The sequence below is a fragment of the Choristoneura fumiferana genome, chromosome 11 (genome assembly GCF_025370935.1).
Source record: "Choristoneura fumiferana chromosome 11, NRCan_CFum_1, whole genome shotgun sequence".
In the NCBI taxonomy this organism is placed as follows: domain Eukaryota; kingdom Metazoa; phylum Arthropoda; class Insecta; order Lepidoptera; family Tortricidae; genus Choristoneura; species Choristoneura fumiferana.
The window spans coordinates 13,744,238-13,770,660 of record NC_133482.1 but is presented as its reverse complement, the minus strand read 5'-3'; the positions used below and the strand labels follow the sequence as shown (position 1 = coordinate 13,770,660).

Sequence of the window (26,423 nt, the reverse complement as noted above, 5' to 3'; positions counted from 1 at the left end):
TCGGCGTAATCCCATTGATGATCAAAACGAATGACGCGATTACGATGACGAACGCAAGGGTTAATTACTTTAGGCCTCTACCTATTAACTGAGAATAATAACAACAGATAAATAAGGTAGCGTAGTTTGCTAAAATGTGGTAGAATGTAAAGTTCCTTTTATCTTCATACATTGAAAACTATGATTTATTGAATAAATTGTTTTAAAATTTGTTCAGATTATTTTAGAAGACGTCTAGAGCAAGTTTGACTGAACACTTCTGTAAACATTTTTCAAGTATTTTTAGAGTTAGGATCATAAGGCCCTCGATAAGGATTGTGAGTGAAATTTAGAAGTGTTAACTTTTATAGTTACGTTTTCCTCTTACTTTAGGCTGTTGCCCTGGTACTTTTTCTGTGTGAGTCTAGTACCCGTATATTAAGGATTCTTTCTAGCCTGATTCCGTGGGAAAATCAAGATAAGAAGTAGCCTTGGCGTTATTTGCTAGTTTATATTAGTAGGACTAATTTTATAACACAATATATCGTTATGTAATCCTAATCATAATCAATCATTGCTTTTGTGTTTAACTTACATTTTTTTTTTCAATTTAAAAATTACATCAACGTTAAGTTAGAAGAATTGATATTAAGATTGTCATTCATAATCGTGTTTGTATTGTGTTAAATCGTTGATGACATCGTCGTTGTCGTTTAGTTCTGATTAAACGGTATTAATTTATGTACAAAATTAGATACAGTCAAAATTAGATACATTCAAAATTAGATACAGTCAAAATTAGATACAGTCAAAATTGTCAAGACTTCTCATTGCGTAGGAAAGGTTGGAACGATTTTTTTTGCTAACCAAGCCTTAAATTACTCTGAGCGCAATCATAAAGAGTAGAAAAATAAATAAATTAGGGGAGCGTTTTTACTATTCAATAACAAATCTATACGCGAAAAACTTAAATATGGCAACTTTTTTAGTGCCTCTAATTTTTTTCTGGTCTTTGTAGTCACATCATCATAATTATCAGAAACTAAAATATACTTAAATGTTACCTATGATGATGAAATATTTATATATCGACCGAATATTGTTTTCCATCCTTTCAATTGTACAGCGTTAAACACTTCCAGGTCATGGTGACAATCAGTCTTATTCTTTTTTCTTATATAGATGTCGTAATAAAAAATGGTGAAGCACTTACATAGTTGACTTTACACATAAAATATAATAAAAACTACTTACATTCAAAGTTTTATGTTTACAACAAGTCTGTCAATATCAATAAGAGCTCAATTTCATCATTGCCCTTTTATGATCATTTGCTAAGCCAAATGCTGAGTAAGGCCGTGAAACGCGCCCGTAACTGCGGCACGTAAACGTAGTAATTTATACGCGGAATCCCCGTATAAAATAATTTATTTTTAATTAAAGCGATAAAAAAGTTAATCAGCTTAGCGATGGGTTGCGCGCACCTGACCGTGACGTTCATTTTCGGTAATAAATACGATGCTTTTATATGATGCCAGGGGTACTAAACCTGGTTGATATTTGGTTGACTGCATGGAATAGATGACAATAATCGGAAATATTGGTATCCATCATACATAACGTAACTATAAGGGACTGTTTCACCATCCATTGATTAAATTTATTTGACGGATAAATGTGATACTGTCTCCGTCTACATCACATTTATCCGTCAAATAAATTTAATCAATGGATAGTGAAACAGGGTGTAAATCTACTGAATTAAGGAACTTCACGACTTTTGTTCGGTAAAGTCCTGATTTAAACGGCACGTCACTGCGATTCCGTATTTTAAACAGCGGTGTGGAGAGCATGCGATAAAACCGGTGCGCATACGATGCGTCACTGCGATTCCGTACCGTCCGTCACCGTTTTTTAAGTGCCGGTGTGGCCGCTCCTTTATGTTTGGAGCTTTATTTTGTTTGGATTATGGATGGATTATTATTTTACGATAATATTATTATCGATATCATTTAGGTAGAGTCGATTAGTGAGAAGTCACTATGACAGATCAAATATGTTTTCGTTTATATTTCGAGTAAAAGGCACATATTACCAGCGACCCTATCCTTTTTTTTAATTACGTAAACCTCCAACATAATCGGAGCCTATGTTTATCTCATTCATACCAGTTCCCGCGTTTATTCTTCTCGTACTTTTATTCCTCATGCTTTTTCTTTCTTGCTTCCATCATCTTTCGCTGCTTTTAATGTCTTCATCTTTGTGAGCTTTGTGTAATTTTAAGGTAAATAATTGTATCTGTTACTTTATTATGACTTATTGGTTACATAATTTGTTATCAGTCTACTTAACATTATATTACATTCTACTTAATCTAACGTAACTCATCTACCTAATTGTCAATATGTTTACGCTACTGTTTAACTACAATTTGTCACTCTTATTTTGTATGCTAAGTATTAATATATTATAATATATTATATTAGCATAATTAATTACCTATTTTTATTTCTTAATATTACCTTTCTTGCTATTTTAATACAGTGTTTTATAAATTTATCTCTATTTTGTCCTTTTATTATTTCCCTTAAGCTCTCTCCATCTCGCTCTCCAAGTTATGGCGTTCTACACCGTACACTGGACAGTCCAGTATCAGGTCTCTCGGGCACTCCCGGTTCACAGGAGCACGATGGGTCTTCTTTACACTTGAAGCGATTTAAGTATTCCGAGAACCCACCGTGCCCCGTCATGACCTGCGTTATTATGCCGCAAAGTTTAATTTTCCGCACCGTCCGGTACGCGGCTACAGCATCGGGGAAATATAGCTTGGTCGTTGAAGCAGTACTGTTAGTCACATATCTATGGTTCCACACCTCAAGCGTTTCCATCCGGATAATTCGCTTGACGTGTGAAACCGGACAGAGGTCTTAGTCTGGTGGTCGTAGTGGACCCTATCCTATTGAAACATAATCAGCCATTCAGAGTTATTATAAATGGAACATTTTTGCGTACCGGTCTAATTAATGGTAGAAAATTTTAGTGGAATTCACCAAAATATTGTAAAGGCGGTGTAATTTTTGTAAGAGTGCCATTTCTGACGGCCGTGGACTTCTTTTGTGCCAGACCGACGAAAGGCTCATTCTAAATTCAAAGAGTTCCGATGCGAGTCAGATTTACCTATTTAAATCGAGCTTTCCATCCCTCGCCGCGGTTGTTTCATTTTCTCTCAATTACTTAACCTAATACTTGTTAATTGGCTAATTTTTTATAGCGTAAAGGAAAAAAAAAACCATAAAAAACTGACTATGGGTATTTTTGAAGAAAAAAACAAAATTCCAAATGTCTTGAAAATGGTGGTGAAATTTAATTTTTGGGCAGTAGTCCCACCGCCAACGTGTAGCAAGAAGCGAGTGTTTTGTAATATGAAAATAAATATAACAAATGGGATAAAATCGTCATACTAAAAAGCACTCGCTTCTCGCTACTCGCCAGCGGTGGGACAGTGCCTCAGAATTTCCTGGATGCCCTATATCCGTAGATCAACGAGTAAGCAAAGAGTATATATCCACTACTCAAGAGTGTATTTCGATACAACTTTTGTAAAGATCGTATCTCAAAATACTTAGATAGATAATCCCACTGAGAGCTAAGAGTCGGCCGCTTATGCGTGTTTACGTACTTTGCCAGTCAGTTCACTTCACAAAGTGAATTGAAAGAACACGTCAGATGAGTCTAGTTGATGTGATCGATCAATGACTTTCTGCCAAGTTTCTTGCGGCGCATTCTTCTTGGCAGTGATGGTCTTTACGAAAGCGCTGTTAGTATAAAAAACGTGACATATAGGTAGTTAAAAAAGCCCTTTGCGGCCTACTTGCAGAATAAACGTTTATAATGAGGGCTATCGTTTTTTGTCTCACTAGATGGCGCACTGTTGCGTGAGGTTTTTAAGTATCACTTTCAAAGTCTGTTATTACGGGGGTGAAAACAAAGTTTAGATTAAAATCATATTTAATACATCTTAAAACCGTACCATAAAAATATCGAGCATGCCACCGTGTTGCATAGTCCCCCTTTTGTTCGGAAAAAAGGGAGGACAAAGGTTTCCGAAAGAAAAAACTGTCTCAAAACACAGACATTTATTGCCCCGGAACGCATATTTGCCATAATTCATTTCAGATATTGCAAAATATTCACAAAATTATTCTAATTATAAATAAACCCGCGTAGCTCACCCAAAAACTATGAGATTTGACATTTCGGAGACCTCACGCTAGCGCACACTAGTGCCTCTAGCGGCGAATTCATACGCGATAGCCCTCATTTCGATTTTGGTTGCAATTTGCAGCGTCGCGTTGTGCGCTGTTTGGCGCAATCATGGTGCGATACCTTTTAAACCACTCTTATAACAAAACAAATAACACCATGGAACAATGGACACCAATTGATCTGGTCTCAAAGTAAAGTTTGTTAATTATTTAATAAGTAATTAAGCAACGGCAAAATACTTATAAAATTCAAATTCAATCAATGGATGTTGAAAGAAGGGGTTAGTGTCTTAAATTGACTTACTTTTTGTACCATTATTGAGCAATTTTGTCCAAAAGAATGAATAAGTTCAAACGTGTCGCTTAGGGCGCTGGATCTAAACGAACTTAAGAACATTACTCATTCTTTCCCTCTCTCCCTCGGTTCGCCAGCCATGAGAGTAACAAAGACAGTTTATTTCGAGAGCTCAATCACTTGATCCCTAATCGGCCGAGCGCTTAATTATTTTTCAATTAAATATTATTGTTTTTTTTTTATTTGAAGAGCGCTTCAAGTTTATAAAACGAAGGTTGAGTAGGCAAAATAAAACCCTTCTTAATTATTAATTTTTCAATTTAGAGTTGGTAAACTTAAGTGGGACTGGGCCGGGCATGTCTGCCGGATGCACCCACAAAGATGGGCGCACAAAGCCACATGGTGGGTACCACATGACTGGCACCGACGGCAAGGCAGGCCGAGGCGGAGATGGCGAGATGACCTGGACGCGGAATTGAGTGAGTGGCCAAATATAGCTCTGGATAGGGAGATGTGGAAGTCAAGAGGAGAGGCCTTTGCCCAGCAGTGGGACACAGTTATAGGCTAAATATAATAATAATATAATAATAATAGAGTTGGTTGTGTAAACCGACCACTTTTTATCTTTTACTGTACCCCCTCCTTTTTTACTGTGCACAGTCTAAAAGTTACAAATGCAACATGTGCCAATTAAATGTTAGATAACGTAAAACTGGCCTTTTTGCTGTCAGTTTGATGTTCTTCTAAAAACGTCGAACAGCAACTGATAATATAAAGTACTTGGGTGACCGAGCTTTGATCGGACTAAAACTCGATAATAAGCGTTTTCCCAGAGATAAGACCATGTTAGATCGATTTTGCATCGCCGGAAACCCCTATATACCTACCAAATTTCATCGAAATCGTTGGAGCCGTTTCCGAGATCCTCGAAATATAGGTATATAGGTATATACATATATATAAGAATTGCTCGTTTAAATGCATTAGATTACCTACGAGTGTGGAATTAGAAATCAAGCCGAATTAGTGACTTAGCAAAATACACGAATATTATTTTCAATAATGAAGGTATCCGAAAATAAATTCATATTTTTGGGTTGTCTGAGGTTTTCATTTAATAAACACCTTGTACGGTCGAGGACTTTAAGTCATGAGTCACCGTGGAACCTTTTTAAAGGAAAAGTCATTACGATTTTCCTTGTTAATTCATGCGATGTCACTATGACGTTTACTGCAGGTGGTAGGACCTTGTGCAAGGTCCGCCCCGATTGCTACCACCATCTTGCTCGCTAATCCTGCCGTGAAGCAGCAGTGCTTGCATTGTTGTGTTTCGGCGTGGAGAGTAAGACAGCCGGTGAAATTACTGGCACGTGAGGTATCCCATCTTAGGCCTCTAGGTTGGCAACGCGTCTGCAATACTGGTGTTGCAGATGTTTATGGGCGGTGGTGATCTCTTACCATCAGGAGACCCACTTGCTCGTTTGCCATCCAGTCGTATAAAAAAAAACTGTGAAAGGTTTCCATTGTGGCTCATGTATTAAAGTCCTCGGCCGTACACTGAGGTAGAAATATGTACTAACTATACAATACACCTATCTTAAATGTAAACAAACCAAAAAATTAATTCAATTACGAAACCCTTAATAAGTAACGTGGAGGGCCCTCGGGCCCCCGAAACTCTGCAGATTCGCTCGCGACGCCCCCGAAGGGCCCTCGACGACTAACGACACCGCAAGTGACATGTCGCAAGTATTCCTTTTATACTCTAACGATTTATTACTGGGCTCAAGCGTGGACTAGCTTCTGGAAAATTGTGGAACAGTTTCGAAGGATAGTCGACCAAAGAACACTCTAAGCTACTGTCATCTGTACGGCTTGAGACAGTAAAGATTATTCTCACTTACAAGTCAGTGCGTGTGTACTGGGTCTGCGTGGGAACTACGGCCCAAGCCCTCTTACTCTGAGAGAAGGCCTATGCCCAGCAGTGGGAAGTGGGCAGCAGTGGGCTGGGATGATGATGCTTATTGCTTTCGGATTTTTTTTTGTAATTCCTACGAGATAGAGCGTTAACTACTTAGAGGCTGTTTCACCATCCATTGTCTAGTGTTAACTGACGGTTAAATGTGATGCCGTCGTCTCAGTCTATTCAATCAAAACAAATAGAGACGGCATCACATTTAACCGTCAGTTAACACTAATCAATGGATGGTGAAACAGCCCCTTAATATTTTTTATTCCATATGAGCAAAACCACGGGATACGTTTATTCACGTATAGACGACCACGTAGGTGCTTTAATATTTTATTAACTTTTATTTAAACGTCGGCATGTTTGTAGGTCGTGGTTTCAAAATTTACAAACAATTTTTCAACTACTTCCTAGTTCCGATTGAGCTAAAAATTAGCTATAAATCCGGTGATAACAATACAGTAGGTACCTAATATCTATGTATAATAGTGAAATTCTAGTAGGCAGACCCTCCACAACGGTTAATGGCAACGACTTGAAATTGTATTTTTTTTTTAACAAAGACTTATTTTACGGCAGTCCTACATCGAAACAGTAAACCGGCCAAGTACAGTCCAACCACTTGCAGTGTAGGGTTACGTACTAATATATGAATATGTGATTACTTTTATCGAGATATAGCTCTATGACAGACAAGCAGGTGAATAGCGAAGCGATAGTAATAGGATACAATTTGTCACCCTTCGGGTAAGCCCTTAGTATAAGTTTTCGGTTACAAAATATGTCTTGATCGCGTTCGCGTTAAAATCTCAATTTGTATGGAAACACGAGTATCGCAAACGTTCCTCTAGAGGCGCTGTTCGTGTCTCCATATACATTGAGATTTAACGCGAACGCGATCGAGACGTATTTAGTAACCGAAAACTTACACTAAGGGCACAGAACCTTAAAAACAGAACAAGCGCTGAATCGTGTAACATATAACTTTAAAAAATTCCAAACCATTCTATACTTATTTCAGTTTTGTTTCAAAGTCAAAGTCAAAGTCAAAATATCTTTATTCAATTTAGGCTATAACAAGCACTTATGAATGTCAAAAAAAATCTACCACCGGTTCGGAAAAACCTCTGTTGAGAAGAATCCGGCAAGAAACTCAACGAAGTTTCAGGCTTGTATTTCAGTTTCAGTTTTGTTACAAATACGAAATGGTCCCATTGTGATGGCGTAGCTGAGTGCTACAACAGTGCTCGTAGCTCGTAGCGTCTAGTCACTACTCTAGTGGTATAGAAAAGCCTCATTATAGAATGGACCACTACAATAAATATAATGTTTTTGTTGAAATAACTGCTTGTTTTTGTTAATAGTACATTATGTTTTTAGGGCGGTAAATAAGGAATTACGATACAGAGTCTATTAGAAGCTCGAAGTCGAAGACCGAGGGTTTTAATGAGTCGATGTTGACGTGTGACGTAAAATTGTTTTTCATATAAATATTTTTATTACTAAAATGTACAATACCGTTTATTTTTTAATGGACTGCGGTTCCATAGTATTATACAAAATGTTTCGTTTGAAACGTATGTACCTACAACACAACGGCGCATACAGCCAGGGCATAAAACCAGCCAAACAAGTTGAGAAAAAATTGCGATCTATTTTTTCATTATCTTTATGTAATAGAATTTAAACTCTGTTATTAATGATTATTAATTAAACATTTAAGTAAATTGTAGTTTAATTACAATAAATATCATGTTTGTATTATATCGTATTTCGAAACTCTTATTGTACATAAAAACACATCAAATTAACATGCCTATCCGGAATAAAATAACGAACTTGGAGATGTGTAAATAACATATTACACGCGTTTGTATACACTTGGAGCTTACGTTTGCCAAGTCTCGGTAAGCGTGTAAATGTATCATTATAAAACAAGCCATATATTTATATCTTCAAATTATTAACCAACACACTGTCACATCTACACATACTTGTTTACTCCTAACTTTTCCTTCGCTCATTTATTTTTGCACAACTCGATCGGCGAGGCAACGAGTTGTAACAACTCGTTATAAGTTCTCGTAATCTTGGGCAGGGTCCGGCTTTGATATTTGATGCGAACAACAGTCGTGGGAAAATGACCGTGAAATTCTCGAGTTAGCAAGTTGTCGCGAGGGGCGGAATTATATAGAGCTGGGTTTACCTGAAAAATATTTCTTTTATATTTTATAGCTACGTGAACCGGTAAATAATGATTAAAAACATAGAACGCAAAACTACTTTCATGGTGGTGATGGTCACATGTACTCGTACAGGTAAAATTTTCATACGTTGTATGTAGAAACCAATTTTCTTACCGAGTAAATGAAATAAAATTAAAGTTAAATACGCGTATGTTGTAGCAGCAACTTAATTTAGAATTATTTTATTCATATAAAACACCGGCTAAGAGCGTGTCAAACTCGCCCAAAATAGGGTTCTGTAGACATTACGAAAAAATTAAGTAATATTTTTCTAAGGATTTCGTACTTTGCACGGAATATTCCAAGTTTAGGCTGCTATGTACTCTTAAACTACTAATAATTTTCAAGAAAACTTAACCGTTATAGTTTTCCTTGTAAGTTTGATATACAAACTTACTACCATCCTCAATTTAAAAAAAAATGTCACCTACCAGTTTAGTTTTTAAAGGGAGAGTTTTTAATGAAAATTTGCACTTTAAAGTTGAATATTTTGCAAACAAATCACTGAATCGCAAAATCGTGTTAAGAACTCCCTAATGTTTTTAAAAGACATATTCAACGATACCCCACACTACAAGGTTGGATGAGAAAAAAAATCACCCCCACTTACCGTCTATGGGAGGTACTCTAAAAAATATTATTTTTTATATTTTTATTGTACCATTTTATAGGCATAATGTACATATATATTCGTGCAAAAATACAGCTTCCTAGCATTAATAGTCCCTGAGCAAAGCCGCGGACGGACCGACAGACAGACAGACAGACATGACGAAACTATAAGGGTTCCGTTTTTGCCATTTTAGCTCTGGAACCCTAAAAATGAGGAAAAATTATTATTATTAATATTCATTTGCAAGATTGTTCGTCACAGTGACACTCCAAGTGTTGAATAAATTATATTTTAAAGTTTAAATAAGACTTTCAGATCGATAGCGTAACGTTTAAACCAACAAATAATGCTATTGCCACTTTTAGCACTAATAGGTAGGTACATGGAAGGGTATCTGCTATCCCGGGGCAACTATACAATTTTCCGGGATAAAAACTAGCCTATGTCCTTTCCCGGGACTCAAACTATCTGCATACCGAATTTCATCTGGATCGGTTCAGCGGTTTAGACGTGATGAAGTAACAAACCAACAAACAGACACAAACTTTCGCATTTATAATATTAAAATGAATGAATTTGAATGAATGACAAGCGGAACGTACATGCCATTCAGATGTTGAGTTAGGTAAGGATCAGAATAGCTTTTTGTTGCGATAACATTCCCAATTGTTTGTATCGATCTCTTTCATTTCGCCATGATATCTAGCACTCTTAATTATGTGCTGAATGGAATCTAAGTGGACAGCCAATAGATGGCTGCGGCCACCGACCACAGATCTAACTAGATTACCTAAGTACAGTCAGCATCAAAAGTAGCGGATTACTTTTTACTTTGTCGTTTTAACACATTTAAAGAAAAGATTTATTCACATTCACAAAGACACAAGTACAACAGAATAAAATTAAAACAATAAACAGCAAACATAAATAAAACAAAAAAAAAAAACAAAAATTTGACATTTGTCTGTATTGTGTTAAGTACGTTGCTGTAAAACGACAAAGAACAAAATTATGCAGCTACTTTTGATGCAGACCGTACCTCAATCTGAATGAAACTAACTGTGTCACTTTTTTAGGGTTCCGTAGCCAAATGATGCAGGTGGTAGGACCGTGTGCAAGGTGCGCCCTGATTGCTACCACCATCTTGCTCGCTAATCCTGCCGTGAAGCAGCAGTGCTTGCACTGTTGTGTTTCGGTGTGGAGAGTAAGACAGCCGGTGAAATGACTGGCACTTGAGGTATCCCATCTTAGGCCTCTAGGTTGGCAACGCATCTTCAATCCCCCTGGTGTTGCAGGTGTCTATGGGCAGTGGTGATCTCTTACCATCAAACCCACTTGTTAGCCATCTAGTCGAATAAAAAATAAATAAATAAATAGTGAACAACTGAATACGGATTTTCTTTATTTTTTCGCCTCTTTTTTCAAAATTATTAGAAATCAGTTGTATTTCATGTTTCTTCTGTACGAGTATACCAGAGAAAGATAAACAATTGTCAATATAACGTAAGCTAACAAGCGTTTATGAATGAGAAAGTAGGTATTTTTAAATGGCATAGGTCGCCGGCCAACGGCGACGGAGACGCGGCAACTCCAACTATTCCCATTAACCGCCGACAACTTTAATTGCTCGCAACATTACAAACAAATGTAATGGCACGGGGCACGATCCTTTAATTTAATTTGATTTATATCTTATCTGCTTACTACCATAGTCTCATAATAATATTGTATACACTAACAATACTTGGATCTACTCAGTTATCCGAAAATAAATTATTTTGTTTTGATTCTTTGATTTAACTTGAAGGCTACTTTTTTTAAGTCTGAGTTTTTAAGTAAAGCCAGCCTATTTTAGGCTGCTCGCCCACTGCGACTTTTTGTAGCGATGCAGTAGAAAATACTTTCGCATACCATCTGTGCCATCATTTATTTTATCCGTGTACTATGAACCTACTTACGCGGTGTAATTTCACGTGATATCACAGGTATAAAATTGACACGGGTGCAAACGACGTCGCATTAGGCTTCTCCTTGTCACGCTGGTTATTACATAACACGGCGATTTACACATATTTATACCGTCAAAAAGAAACGGGAAGATACGATATTAAAATACGATATAAAAATGTACTGGCTATTACCTACTTAGGAAGATACACTATCGATGTAAGCTATTGCTGTACAAAGAAGTCCTAGTGCTCTTGTGGATGTACCATCAGCCAAATATGTGGTCTACCACCTTAAAGTTGATAATCGTTTGCAAGTCATAAAACAATAATGCCAATAGGTCTGTCAACTTGAAAGTTCGACTTTAGCGACATATTCATTTGATAGGAACTTGTTTAAAAATTGATAGATCACTTATTGGGCTGATGGTACCTACGTATGGTATACAGCTATGTGGCTGTACCAAACAAAGTGACGTATTGATACCTAAATAAAGTGCTCAGTGCAAATGGTATATGAGAAAGAGTTTATGTGAACCGAAATTCTATAGGTAAAATAAACCTATAACTACGAAGTAGGTACTACCACTTTTTTCGAACTGTCACTATTGCTAGATATATCATACCTTGAACCATGCCATAGTAGAGTCGTCGTAGAGCACCACCCATTCTTCCGACCAAGAGTTCCATAGGTATTTCCCTGAGAACAGAAAAGCTGGAGTCTGTATCTGCGGACTAATCATTTCCAGGCTAGCAGAGAAAAGCGTTTTTCCACGCAAAAGCAAAAAAAAACAGCTTAATTTACACCCATATCCAATCCTCCATTATGTCTTCTAAAACCATAGATAATGACCAACATTACGACATTGGATTCTATTATGACCACGGCTGTATCGTAATGAGATTTCATACATCATTACAGTACCGGTGCAGTAGGGTGGCGTTCACGTCGCGCAGGTCGTCGCGCGCGCACGAGCAGATACGCAGGTCGTCGCGCGCGCAGCGGGCGCGGCTCGTGGGGGAGACACACCTACTCGTACCTCGTTCTCTTCAATGCAAGTCATTCTCAATGGTTCTTGAACGCATGATAGAGGATTTAATATATGGATGTAGTTAAAATATTGTATGCAACTGTACGTAATGAGGCCTTAAAACACTCATGTGACCCTATTATGAAACTCGGCTAAACCACACTCGAACAACCTCCGTTGTAGCTAAATTATTGAACACATTTTATTTACTAAATTTCATGGTGACCCCCACGCTCAACATTAATTAATTTAGTTATTTTGACTGTACATTATGTACAGCACGCATTGTTATCTTCCGGTTTCAATTACTTTCAGAATCGGTAGTTCTGTTGCCAGCCTTATAACCTTTTAAGTTGATTTGACTTCCGTTTTCCGTTACTATGGCAACTACATAACTAAATTCATTTGCTAGTACCAATAAAAGCTCAGGGGTGCAGAAACTACACCGTAGCGCAATATCCTCGTATCAGCTGAGTGGATTAACCAACAAAATCAACATTTGATGCCATTGTACTGTACAGTTCAGCACGAAGATATGTATATTAATAGCGTTTGCCTACGGCTCGCATGAACCATTAGGTCTGAATACCTACGGCTTTTTTAAGGAATCTTAGAAAAATCAAGAAATAAGTAATAACTCACTTTTGTACCGCAGCATGTAGCCTCCCTTGATTTGCGTACCGCCATGTTCTGAAACAATTAATTAATTCATTAATAACTGTACACACTTTAGTTAAGGAGGTGGGGTAGTTTTGCAGGTGGTAGGACCTTGTGCAAGGTCCGCCCGGATTGCTACCACCATCTTGCTCGCTAATCCTGCCGTGAAGCAGCAGTGCTTGCACTGTTGTGTTTCTGTTTCGGCGTGGAGAGCAAGACAGCCGGTGAAATTACTGGCACTTGAGGTATCCCATCTTAGGCCTCTAGGTTGGCAACGCATCTGCAATCCCCCTGGTGTTGCAGGTGTCTATGGGCGGCGGTGATCTCTTACCATCAGGAGACCCACTTGCTCGTTTGCCATCCAGTCGAATAAAAAAAAAAAAAAAAAAGCTAGGTTTAAGTAATGCAGAAAGATACCCTTAATCTTGCTGTTTGCTATTAATATATCTGATAGTTTTAAATGGAAATAATTTATTAAGTATGCAAGGCAGAGTGGATGTCCCCACTCTGGCCATATGTAACAATAATGTATACATTTTACATATCGACATAACATATGTACACATAAAACTGGCAATTTTAATTTATACTCATTATGAACGTTCATATTCAAATTGTTCCGTTTCCAGGTAGAAAATCCCTTTTTGTAGAAAAGTTTCACGAAATTTTTCGATACAGAAGTTTCGTGCTGGAGGTTCAATTAAAAAACTTTACTGCGTAACTGAGATAACAATTTCTTTTTCGAAAAAGTAAAAAATAACTGAATAACATAATAACTCTCATTCTAAGCTATATCTCAACTTTGGTAATTACTAATTAACATGTGCCTAATAAGCCGTGGTGGCCTAGTGGTTTGACCTATCGCCACTGAAGCAGAGGATCGTGGGTTCAAACCCCGGCTTGCACCTCTGAGTTTTTCGAAATTCACATGCGGAATTACATTTGAAATTTACCACGAGCTTTACGGTGAAGGGAAACATCGTCTGCCTGAGAGACCTGCACAAACCTACGAAGCAATTCAATGGTGTGTGTGAAGTTCCCAATCCACACTGAGCGCAAGTGTAACTACGGCCCAAGCTCTCTCATTCTGAGAGGAGGCCTGTGCCCAGCAGTGGGACGTATATAGGCTGGGATGATGATGATGTGCCTAATATAACGTCAACTGTTTTAAAACAGATATAAAAGCGGCTGCAGTGACCTTTGGACTAATTTTGACTATATGGACTATAGGTTTATTGTATTCATACTTGTTCATGCGTCATTGAATGATCTGGTATTAGGTAGGTAGGTAAAATTAGCAATCTCAGCTTGCCAGCCAGTTGCGGGCAACCGAATAGAGGACCTCTTGCATCTTTTTAAAAGTACCTACCTATGAGAAGAACATATTATTCATCTTATTCGTGATGAAAACTAGCATAATGTTAGGTTCGAATGTCAATTGTTTCAGTCACGTGCACGTCTAATACTTCTATTAAGACTACGCGTGACCAACAAGACGGCGAGCGTTTACTCCGTCCATTGCGTGTGCTGTCAGGTAACCTTTGAGTAGCGAGAATGTTGGCCGTATAATGGACAGAGAAAGTGAAAGAAAGCCGCCTGTAGTTGCAGCCAGCAGCTGGTCTAACGTCAGCGTGTTCACGTGCCGCCGAAACGTGAGCGGAGTGTCGAACTAATGAAAACCGTTTGTATGAGGACCGGGCATTCAAGGGATTGGATCAATAGCATGGTTTAATAGCTTGTTTACATATTTTGGATACGTGGGGTACTACATAGATCGTGGAATCGAAAACAGGTTTGACCGAAAACTGTAGCGACAGTAACAGAGTTCTGTTTGTCACTCTTCGGGTACGGGACCCTAAAAAGAAGTACTTTATAATGTTGCTGAGTAGTTAGGCTGCGTTCAGACATGGTGGGAATCGCGCGGTTTTAAGCGCACCGTCTCTTTTCAGAGTATCGCTTGAGAAAGAGACGGTGCGCTAAAACCGCGCGATTCCCGCCGTGTCTGAACGCAGCCTAAGGCTTTAGACCCGTAAACCTGATTTTACCGTCTATCCAGGCGCCGAGAACAAACACTGTTATGGTATTTTGACTATTTCTTATTCATGTAATAAATTAAAGCTTGGCATGGTATGTTAAAAAAAATGTAGCTTAAAACATTTACATACCGGGTGTGGCCTGTAATATGAGCAAAAAATTAAAACATAGATCATACTCGTCAAACTGAACAACATAGTTCAGCGACTTTTAAAAATTATTAGTTTTTAATTTATATTACACTTTTAAGTTTATACGAAGAAGCAGAAGCAGAAGAAGCAGAAGTTTATATGTAAAGCAAAATGTTTGATGTTTGTAGCGTGACAGGCGTCAGTTTAGCAGTATTTAATTTGTATGAAAAAGGGAAAATTCAAAGACCCCATTATTTTAAAAAGTCGCTGAATTATTGTTGTTCAGTTTAACGAGGACGATCTATGTAGGTCTGTAATTTAGGATTAGACAAAGAAAGACAAGCCATACCTGCTGCATAAGAAAGGCGTTTTCGAAACAGATATTATATATTTAAAAAAAACACTATAAATCCAATTTTCAATCGAATAAATTTTTCTCTTCGCTAAACATTGTCTGTATATCTATATTTTCATATACAGAATACGGCAAATTCAGGAGTTGCCAAATACCGATTTTCGAAAAAGCACCCGTCAAACTTCAAAGCTCCAAACCATTTTAATTAATTCTTCCCAATACGCAAAGACTCCCGACAGTTGCGAATGCTACCCTTACAAGGCAATTTAGCTCTTTGCTAACACCCCGGGGGCGGGGGCGTAATCAAAACGCCAATCATCCATCATTGTTACGGCATTCATAATAGCTTCATTCATTCCGCCACTTCATAATTGAAAACAGAGTTAAGGCCATCGTCCACGACACGCCGAATGCTACGTACAAACTTAAGACGATATCGGGCCGGGAGCGGGTCAGGTCGAGAGTACGGCGGGCCTCAAGCAGTGTAAGCTTCTTGGCGGGCCTGTTTACTTAGCTACATCTACATCTCCTACATATTTATTATATTTGTTAGTGCGTGTGTGTGTGTGTGTGTTTGTCTGTGTGTTTGTTACCTACTATTTCATACTAAAACGACTGGGCACACTTTAATGAAGTTTGGTATTCCAGGCGTAATACGAGTAGGTAGGTAGTAATTATTTAGGTAAGGTTCTTTTTGATCCTGGTGCACCTTGCTATCTCAAGAATGATTTAGTTATATTATATCACTTCGCTCGCTCGGAACATTCTTCTTTATACCTACCCTCCTTCTTTCCAGCTCTAAATTCTATGTCTACTCCATTACTGCCTAGTAGGCTATTCAGTTGAGGAACTCCCTACCGATAGACCTACGGCGTATTTTTTGTATTTTTTTTTGTTTGTTTGTAATGGATAAACTTCAAAAGTACTGAATCGATTTTAAAATCCTTTCGATTCAATTCAATTTTATGATTTTTATTCGGGTTTTGTCCCGCGTACCTTGATTTTAGAGAAGCTCGATATTTCGGCAGTTGTATGCGCCATGATCATGAGACGACAAACAACAAACATCACATATAACATAGACATGATAGACAGTCTAAAACATTGTGTTCTAAGTCGGTACGAGCCGGAACAAAATAACAAATTATGTCCATTCGATTTATTTAATTCAGATAAAAATCCATATTGGGTTAGTAACAATGTCCGTATAAGCTAGTGTTAGTATGGTACATTTAAAGTAAAGAAGTAAAGACTTTTATCCACTGCATGCAATTAACATATGACTATAATTTTATTCATAAAATTTGTTAACTTCCCAAGGGACGCAGACAAAGTCGCAAGCAACAGCTAGTGGTATCTTATACTTTACCACAAAATCTATCTCAGCTGTAACGGTTCTCATTTTAAATTATAAAACAAAAGGCTGTATATAATGATGACACGAATTGGCTGTCAAGTTTTTTTTTAAATGCGCTGGTTCTAAACCTAGCTCATCCTCTGATTCGTAACTTCTATTGGACAGAGATCCTTAACTCAAATCTCGAGTACACAAAATGAAACCGACTATGATAATATTTTACTGTTGCGACCACTTAGAACTCGTCATAAATAATTCATTTTGCTCACTGTATTCTAGCTGATAAGTCAGTTAAAATCAAATATTTAAGAGCAGCCAGCATTTTAGTTGTCGTTTAGTTTTAATGCAACCACATAAAAACGGGCACATTTCAATGAATTTGTTAACGTAGACGATAATAATTAGTAGATTTTAGTACAGTTATCAGTACCAATGTCTCACACATCAAAACGTGCATAAATATCTATCTATCTCCGGTAGGACATGTTACATATTTTTGCACGCCCTTCTGTCACAGATATTAATGCAGGTGACTGTACGGTTGAACAAATTGAATCATGACCCAGGTTGGAACCTTTTAATAATCAATTTTACTATGATTTCAAACACAAAGAACAAAGGTTCTACCCTGGGTCATGTCATGATTCAATTTGTTCGACCGTACATGTACATTGCTTTCTGTACAAAAATACCTACACCGGCGAAGCAATTTAATTGTGTTTGTGAAGTTCCTGATGCGCGCTGGGTGAACTATAGCCCGAGCCCTCTCAATCTGAGAGAAGGCCTGTGCTCAGCAGTGGGATGTGTAAGATATTTTATAAATTGAAACGCTCCGATGTGTTGATTAGGCGTTTTGTCTTGGTAGCACCTTGATTCCCACAGTGTTGGTTATTACTTTTGCCATAGTCAAAAACTTCTCGTGACGTCGGTGATAATAAGTGTGGTAAAGGTATACAATCAGTGCCGTAGCTAGGTGGACAAGGGCCCCGGTGCATAGAGAAAGAATCGGGCCCTCACCCTCTCTTTCCACGTAGCTTGAATTTATATTGGCTTTCAATATTATACCGGATGTGGGCTGTAATATAAGCAAATAATTAAAATACAGATCATTCTCCTGAAACAGAACATCATTAGTTCAGCGACTTTTAAAAATAATTAGTTTTTTAAAGCAAAACACTTGATGTTTGTAGCGTGACAGGCGACGTCAGTTGTGTTCTAGGATGGCGTACATTGATAGCAGTATTTAATTTGTATGAAAAAAGGAAAATTCAAAGTTTTCATTATTTTTAAAAGTCGCTGAACTAATGTTGTTCAGTTTGACGAGTATGGTCTATGTTTTAATTCTTTGCTCGTATTACAGGCCACACCCGGTAAATAGGATTAAGAATGAAAGAGCCTGCTCACAAGTTTTTTTTCTGACTCTTTTTCTTTTATGCTCCTCTCTTTTCAAAGCTTAGGTTAGGGCCCTCTGAGCTCCGGGGCCCTGGTGCACTGCACCACCTAGCCCTACGATAGCTATGCCACTATTGTATAATACAATACATGTACTTACACTTACTGCGAGATGTACCTACCTAACTAGTTTAGTTTAACATAGCTATGGTAAGAGTGAAGCCCAATTTACACCGCGAGGGCAGCGGACTCATTAATGATATAGTTTCATCGACCAACTTCATAGAGGGCCGGTGTACGAGTAAGTACTTTAATGCAGCCAATTCGTTACGTCAAACTATAGTATTTTATGCAACAGTTGTATAACAGGGTTCAAAAAAGGTGAGTGGCGCTAAAGCTCACATCGTAAGAAAAAGACGCCACGAGCTTTTATTGACATACTTATACAACGTTGCATACAATACTTTTTCTTCGACTGGGTACTTAGTAATTACAATACAAAATTAGATAAATAGTAAACTTTAAACGTTATCATACTTTAGTAAAAAGTATGGCAAACGCAAAAAGAAGGTAAACAAGAGATAAATATGAAAATTTTGTTTTTGATTAACGGTTACTTGCCAGTGATGTTTTAAAATACGCGTTACTTATGTTGGCAGGCTATGGATTATGTTCGGAAAGTTTTTATTCTGTATAAAAGCCATATGAAATATGTAATATAACTGGCTGCACCTTAGCATGCCCGAATGTACGAATTAAGAAAAAAAAGTAAGTGGTTGCAGTATCGTTTTAGCAACATTACGATACAGTGCTGTTATGGGGAATAGACAATATAGACTTTTCCAGAATCTTGTTATGTATGCTGTTATATTACTGTTCGTGATTAAGTAAATCACGGATTACAGTATAGGAGTAGAAAAAGTCATTAAAGAGTTGGCTCCGCTCCGCTCGCAGTGTAATTGGGGTTGAGCGAAGCTTCTCTCTCTCGCCATTTTGAGGCAGTGTCTGGTTTGGCTCGGTTTTGTCTGACGAAAATTCTCACTCCACGCTAGGCAGACATGGCCTTAGCTTTCCATACTACACCCGTACACATTCAAAGAGTAGAAGCCTCAAGAAAAACTCACCATTAAATATTAATCTAGGCTATCCTACCGGTAGAGCTTAAAAGCCTTTATACGTTCCACCTGATTTTTATCAAGGTCCATAATTTTATAAGTCGCGCCAGGTGGCAGCGATATTGGTTTTATGGAAATACTGTTGACTCGCAGCGAGCCACTGGCTTGCTTTGAGGTAGCCAATATTTTATAAGATCGAGGGAATTTAACGTCGCAAACAATGGAATATTTTGGTAAAGATCCCAAAATAGATTTTGGTTGGAAAAAAAGTTTAATTTTTAGGTAAAATTTTAATGAGTTTTGTTTTCACGTGGGCCAGGTGCAGAACGAGAGCTTTACATTCACTACGCAAGGTTTCCTTTCTGCTAGGATATATTTCTAGGCAAAGGCCTCCTCTCACATTGAGAGAGCTTGAAGTTCCCACGGGGGCCCAGTGCAGATTATTATTATTAGGGACAAAGTAAATACCTAATTATAGGATACGTTTCACTGTATGAATCAATGTATCTATCTATCTATAAATGTAACAGAATCTTTGAATGTAGTTTTCATCCATTTCTTACTGTTATTTTGATACAAAACTAACACCAACATCCCCGTTGCCTTTTGTTCCGCCCTCAATCTGTAGGTACAGTCACCAGCACCATAATATCTGACGCAACAAGCGTGCATAAATATCTGATACTCTATTTCTAGGGCCGAAAGGACGTGTCAGATATTTTTGCACGCTCCGCTGTGGCAGATATTAATGCAGGTGACTGTACATGCAGCAGTAGAAGTAGATGAGCACTTGTGGTGCTTAATTTGATCTACACGCTCTCTTATCCCCTTTGCCACAGCAAATGTTACTGTTTATGTCTAGTTTTTATATTAATTAGTAAAATTAAAATTAGTACCTGATGTAATAAGTCTTTATAATAAGTTTGTAATTCTCTGTAATAAGTCTTCGTTGTACTATGTGTTGTGGCAATAAATTATATTTTATCTTTTTATCTTTACCTTATTTTACGCAGTAGAGTCCTGTGTAGATCATTTTGAGCGCCGGAACTGCTCATCCACTTCTGCAGCTGAATGTACATTATAATTATTACGTAAATTTACTTAAAATTTCAAAAATTACTCGGCTTAGCTCAGCATGGCTCACTCCCAAATTTATATTCTATACCAATTCAGAACTCCTCATAATAAAGTGTTAACTCATTTAACATTCGCTTCAGGAACTTCAGTGGGAATTTTGGCTCCACTAATACTTAACTGAACTTTATGTAAAAAGGGCTGTTTAACTTTTCCTATTAATAACCAACAATCAACTTCTTCGACTTTAGAACAACAATTATCTCAAAAGCCACTTTAGTAAATAGGAGGCTAATTGACGTGAACTTGCGGGCTTCATACAATGTTATTGTATATACCAGCGGCTTTGTCTGCGTTAGAAATACATTCAAAAATGTTACGGTAACATTTTCTTTGCCTTGAAAATGTTACCGTAACATTTTTGAATGTTCGTTCGCTCGGAGGACAACGCCATCTATTGATAGTAGAAGAAGTTAACTCTTCATTTGAAAGCGGGTACTTCAGCATTCTTTAACAGCGCCCCTATTCTTGTTTAAATCAAAATATTACGTATCTCGGGATCAATCTAACTGTTAAATCTAATTAAAAGGTTAGGTAATGTTCTTTACTTAAATATTAGTAGCGTCAACGAAAAGCTAAAAGTTATATATTTCCGAGGCTGTACTTATTAATCAAACACCGAAGTGTATCACAAGGAATCCACGTGTTTGTAAATTATCCCATAATCCTGTTACGGTGCTCGGTAATCCTATACCACTACCATGAGTTTACAGTGGCCGTACTCGATAGCGACGGCGTAAATTATTTGTATGGAGAATTGTACAGCGCCTCTAAAAATAACTTACGCCGTCGCTATCGAGTACGGTCACTGTAAACTCATGGTAGTGGTCTGGAATAAGCAAAGTCCCAGTGAAAACGTTTGCTATCTCAAATTACACACATTTTGCGAGTAAAGGAATTAACTTTACCACTTAAAGATACTTCCCACACCACACAGTAGAGGTTTGTTGGTAATTTTCATTTAACGTACTGGTATGCAACAGAAGAACGATGAAATAAAATACATGATAATAAATAATAAATAAATAAAAATAAATATCATGGGACAATTCACACCAATTGACTAAGTCCCAAAGTAAGCTTAGCAAAGCTTGTGTTATGGGTACTAAGCAACGGATAAATATAATTATATAGATAGATACATACTTAAACACATATTAAACACCCAAGACCCGAGAACAAACATTCGTATTTTTCATACAAATATCTGCCCCGACACGGGAATCGAACCCGGGACCTCAAGCTTCGTAGTCAGGTTCTCTAACCACTAGACCATCTGGTCGTCTAAATGATGGCTCTCACTTTGAGTTTTTTGTGAACTATCGAAGCTGTAGCGAACACTGCAACTATTTTTTTTACTTTATTTGCTAATCACAGTAATATAAAGAAATCTACTATATCGTCCTGAGTCTTGTTTTTTTTAACTGGTTCACCAGCTTTGTTATTTCAGATATTATTATTATAAGTACGCGAGGAAACACGAGGATAATTTGTTAATAGACCTAATAATCTTGCTGACAAATTCGATTAACAAATAACCTAATCATAACAATACAATACAATAACTCTTTATTGCTCACCAACACTAATAGCAAGCACTAATAACAGAAACACAGGTATATACATATACAGAGACTAACTAACTAAAATGGGGTAGAGGTCCCGTTTTTGGCCACCTTAAGACATTACAGTAATCAGTAATCAGTAACTTTATTTGTGTTTAAGTACAGTACCTAATACATAAAAAGTTATAGTATTAAAACAATATGTTTAGTGACTTTTCAAAAGTTTATACTGTAACGAATAAAGCTTGTTATGTTTTATTACTATAAATTTATTTCAAACGTATATTTAAACAATAATCGCCATAAACGGTACAGTGGCCACAAACAGTACTTCTGCCCTAACTTTACACATAAACCTCTCATAGGTTATATTTTTTAGATTTTCCTGTGCTTATATGGTTTATATGTACATACCAATGATCCGCATTTAGGGAAAAAATAAAACCCTCCGAGGCGAGGGCTAAACCACGTCGCCTCTCTTTAACAAGGTCAAACATTTTTCCTACAGTCTAATCTGATTATAAATACGTTCCAAACTTTCCCGGCCATTTGAGGATAATGTAAACAGGATAATGCTGGCACCGAACGTGTGACCGATTCGGAGCCAAATAAATCTAAGTAGAGCGTGATTTATACCGGGAAGTTTTCTAAGTCGGGTTTCGATCGACATTTTCAGTGTCGCCTTGAGTTTGTTTTATCGGTAGCGAACAATGGAGTTGCCATTTGGTTTTTAAGAGTAAGTAGACGTAGTCGCAATGGTTGTTGGGAGTTCTTACGTACCTACATATTATGAATGAAGCATCAACACATTTTAGTTTGCATTCGTGTTAATTCAAAATGTATCAGCAGATGTTGACTTTCAGAAAATGCATACGCCTTTAACGCGGTATAGGTACTTTAAACATCGACCACATTTAAAAAAATCTTGAAAATCAAAACCGGATCTTTTAACTCTAAACTAACTCAGCCACCTACAGTCAGGGATAATTAAAAAAATCTTGCATATCGCAGTGTATCAAATCAATCTAATTCATCTGCTTCGCGGAACCCTAAAAGCTTCAGGGTGTTTGATTTCCATGACAAAAGGGCTCTACCCTGACAAAGGGCCCAAGTTTGCTTATCAGGAGAGCGCACTCCCCAAGTTTATGTTTACTTCGACAAGATTACGGTATTCTACTGTCCAGGGGACGTGACAGCGGCTCGCTAGCCAGATTACATCCCGCTCTTACAGGTAACACGTGGTGGGTAAGAACGAGACATGAGAGTGGTTAGCGAAACGGTGCGATATCGTTTGAACGTTCGAATGGGGTCCTATGGAGCGGACAGAATGGACGAACGCTTATTAAAATGTATACTTACTTACTGTTTTTTTAGCCTACAGTATTTATCTTGTATCCTTCTGCCGTGCCTCTTGCTTTTTATAAGTACCACGTTTTTATAAGGTTCATTAAATGAACCTTAAGTTACAAATTTAGTAACTAAGTTTGTTTTTAACTATGTACGTAATTAAGCCGTAGTATCCTAGTGGTTAGATCTACAGTTGTAAGAGCATAGTGTCGTGGGTTCAAATCTGAACCTCACATCTTTGAGTTTTTCGAAATAAGTGCAAAATTAAATTTGTTTAACACGAGCTTTACGGTGAAGGAAAACATCGTAACTAAACATGCAGAATAATTCAATGGTATGTAATGTACAAAGCTCTCAATGGGCACGCGTGAGAACTACAGGCCCAGCCATATCAATCTGAGAAGAGGCCTGAGGGGTATGTATGTATGTATGTAAACTCTTTATTGTACAAAAGACAATTAACAAAATACAACTGACAAACATAAAGATACAGTACAAAGGCGGACTTATCCCTTACCACGGAACCACCCGGGTTTACCACGAACCTCGCAAATCGAAGTTCGCATCGCACCATCCCTTTCACTCGTGTATTAAATGACATAAGCGTCAGCGGGACGGCAACATACGAAGTTCGAGTTTTGCACTTCGTGGTATAGGACCAGTACCCCAACTGGGACGTATGTAGCCCGATGTGAGATGTAATTAAATCTTATTATTTTTTATTTTACATAGTTTAATTTAATTGCAGTACCTAGTACGTTATAACACATAGAAACTTATAGTTTGATCGTGTTAATAAATATAATAGGTATTAAAGGCACTGTTACACATGCTCGTTACTAGCATACTTATCTTATAAGCGTGCTTATGAGCGTGCCACTTATGAGCATGCTCATGGACTGAAGCAAACGCGTTCACACTTGCTTATTACCTTTCCCCCTTCCACCCACGTCTCGAGCATGCCACTAATAAGCATGCTCGATAGTAGCAAAGACTACAGTATATATAGGGAGAGATAGTAGCATGCTCTCTTGCTACTAACGAGCATGTGTAACAGTGCCTTAAGTCTTGAACGTAACTTTTAACTCACTTAATATTAATCATATTCTCAGATAGGCATTTAGGTACTTCAATAGTTTTCTTGCTTTGTAATCACGAAAAAACATCAAAAGATTTTTTTAAATTGCATCTTTATTTTCGTTGCTTCACAAAATGCACGTATTTTCCAAGCCTTTTCCGCTGTAACTTGATATTGCCCGGAAGCAATCTTATATTATCTCGATCATACATTTACTTTATCTGCGATTTTCTTAATTGGAACAATATATTGTCACGCATTTTTAATAATTTGTTCAAACAAATTTAAAAAAAATACCATACCCAAGTGCGAGTTGGACTCGCGTACTGAGGGTTCTGTTCAAGTTTAGAAGCTAGCAAGAGATAGATATAAGCTTGTACTGCATAGTATTAGGTATTTATTGCGAATCAGTGATATTGTACACCTTTCTTCCATTTCGTAATAAATGTTTGGCCGGATTCTTCATTTTTTGTATGAAAATACACTTTCACAATTTTTTTTTTATTTGACTGGATGGCAAACGAGCAAGTGGGTCTCCTGATGGTAAGAGATCACCACCGCCAACCTAGAGGTTTAAGATGGGATACCTCAAGTGCCAGTAATTTCACCGGCTGTCTTACTCTCCACGCCAAAACACAACAGTGCAAACACTGCTGCTTCACGGCAGGATTAGCGAGCAAGATGGTGGTAGCAATGCGGGCGGACCTATCTAGTCCTAAGCTAGTTCGTATCTTTTGTCTGCGTGGATTTATAAACTTTTTTTTCACAGCTTCAAGTAAAATTATACTTGAGTATTTGATATTAATTTCAACTTGATACCTCCACTCGTTTCTGCGAGAAAAGGTCTTGACAGACTGACAGACTGACAAATGGACGACGAAAATATTTTATGTAAGAGTTTCTGTTTTACAAGCTTTTATTTAACTATTTCGTTCGTTTAGTTATTCGTTTGTAAGTATCATTGCAAAATTTGCCATCGAAAATTGCAAACCGTTTTATGTTTTATAAGGTAAACGTCCGCGTGCTCGACACGCTAATCCCCAATAGACGACAGCCTGCTGTCATCTCTATTGCTCATGACATAAGATGCCAACTATTGGGACAGTGTGACGAGCACTCGTACGTTTACCTTACCACTTTCTGGCTCTGGTTGAGCAAAAATTTGGCATACTTTTGTAAGTCTGGTGACAAAATGATGACAATACTTAATATCTGGTAATTAAAGTCTGGTGGTCCTGCCAGGATCGTCTCCGCAGGACGGAACTCTTCAAATGTTAGTGGCATCGATTTGAATCTCCGTACGGAAACGGATATGTAGTTAGGATGAAAATGCAAGTGTAGTTAACAAAAAACAGCCAAAAGCGTGTCGGACACGCCCGAAATAGGGTTCCGTAGCCATTACGAAAAAATTAAGTAATATTTTTCTAAGGATTTCATATTTTGTACGGAATATTCCAAGTTTAGGTATATTTTATACCTTAGGCTGCTGTTTACTCTTAAACTACTAATAATTCTCAAAAAAACTTAACCGTTATAGTTTTCCTTGTAAGTTTGATGTACTTACTACCATCCTGAATTTTTTCAAATTTTTCTACCCACTGGTTTAGATTTTAGAGGGGGAGGGGGGACGCCCGATATAACGAAAATTTTCACTTTAAAGTTGAATATTTTGCAAACAGATCACTCAATCGAAAAATCGTCTTAGCAACCCCATCATGGTAAAAATGATTTAAAGACCTATCCAACGATACCCCACACTATAGGGTTGGATGAGAAAAAAACAATCACCCCCACTTTACGTCTATGGGAGGTACCCTAAAAACATTTTATTTTGTATTTTTTATTGTACCATTTTGTGGGCATAGTTTACATATATATTCGTGCAAAATTACAGCTTTCTAGCATTGATAGTCC

The 26,423-nt window shown here is 37.5% G+C and overlaps 1 protein-coding gene across 1 annotated transcript in view; it reads right to left on the bottom strand.

Moving 5' to 3' along the window:
- The window catches only part of LOC141432869 (uncharacterized), a 78,785-nt gene that overhangs the window by 31,566 nt on the left and 20,796 nt on the right, over positions 1 to 26,423 (bottom strand). Inside the window, exons 3-4 of the mRNA XM_074094674.1 lie at positions 12,987 to 13,034; positions 11,940 to 12,013 (exon numbers count right to left, since the gene is read on the bottom strand). Coding sequence (XP_073950775.1) covers positions 11,940 to 12,013; positions 12,987 to 13,034 — 122 coding nt within the window. The remainder of the gene's footprint in view (positions 1 to 11,939; positions 12,014 to 12,986; positions 13,035 to 26,423) is intronic.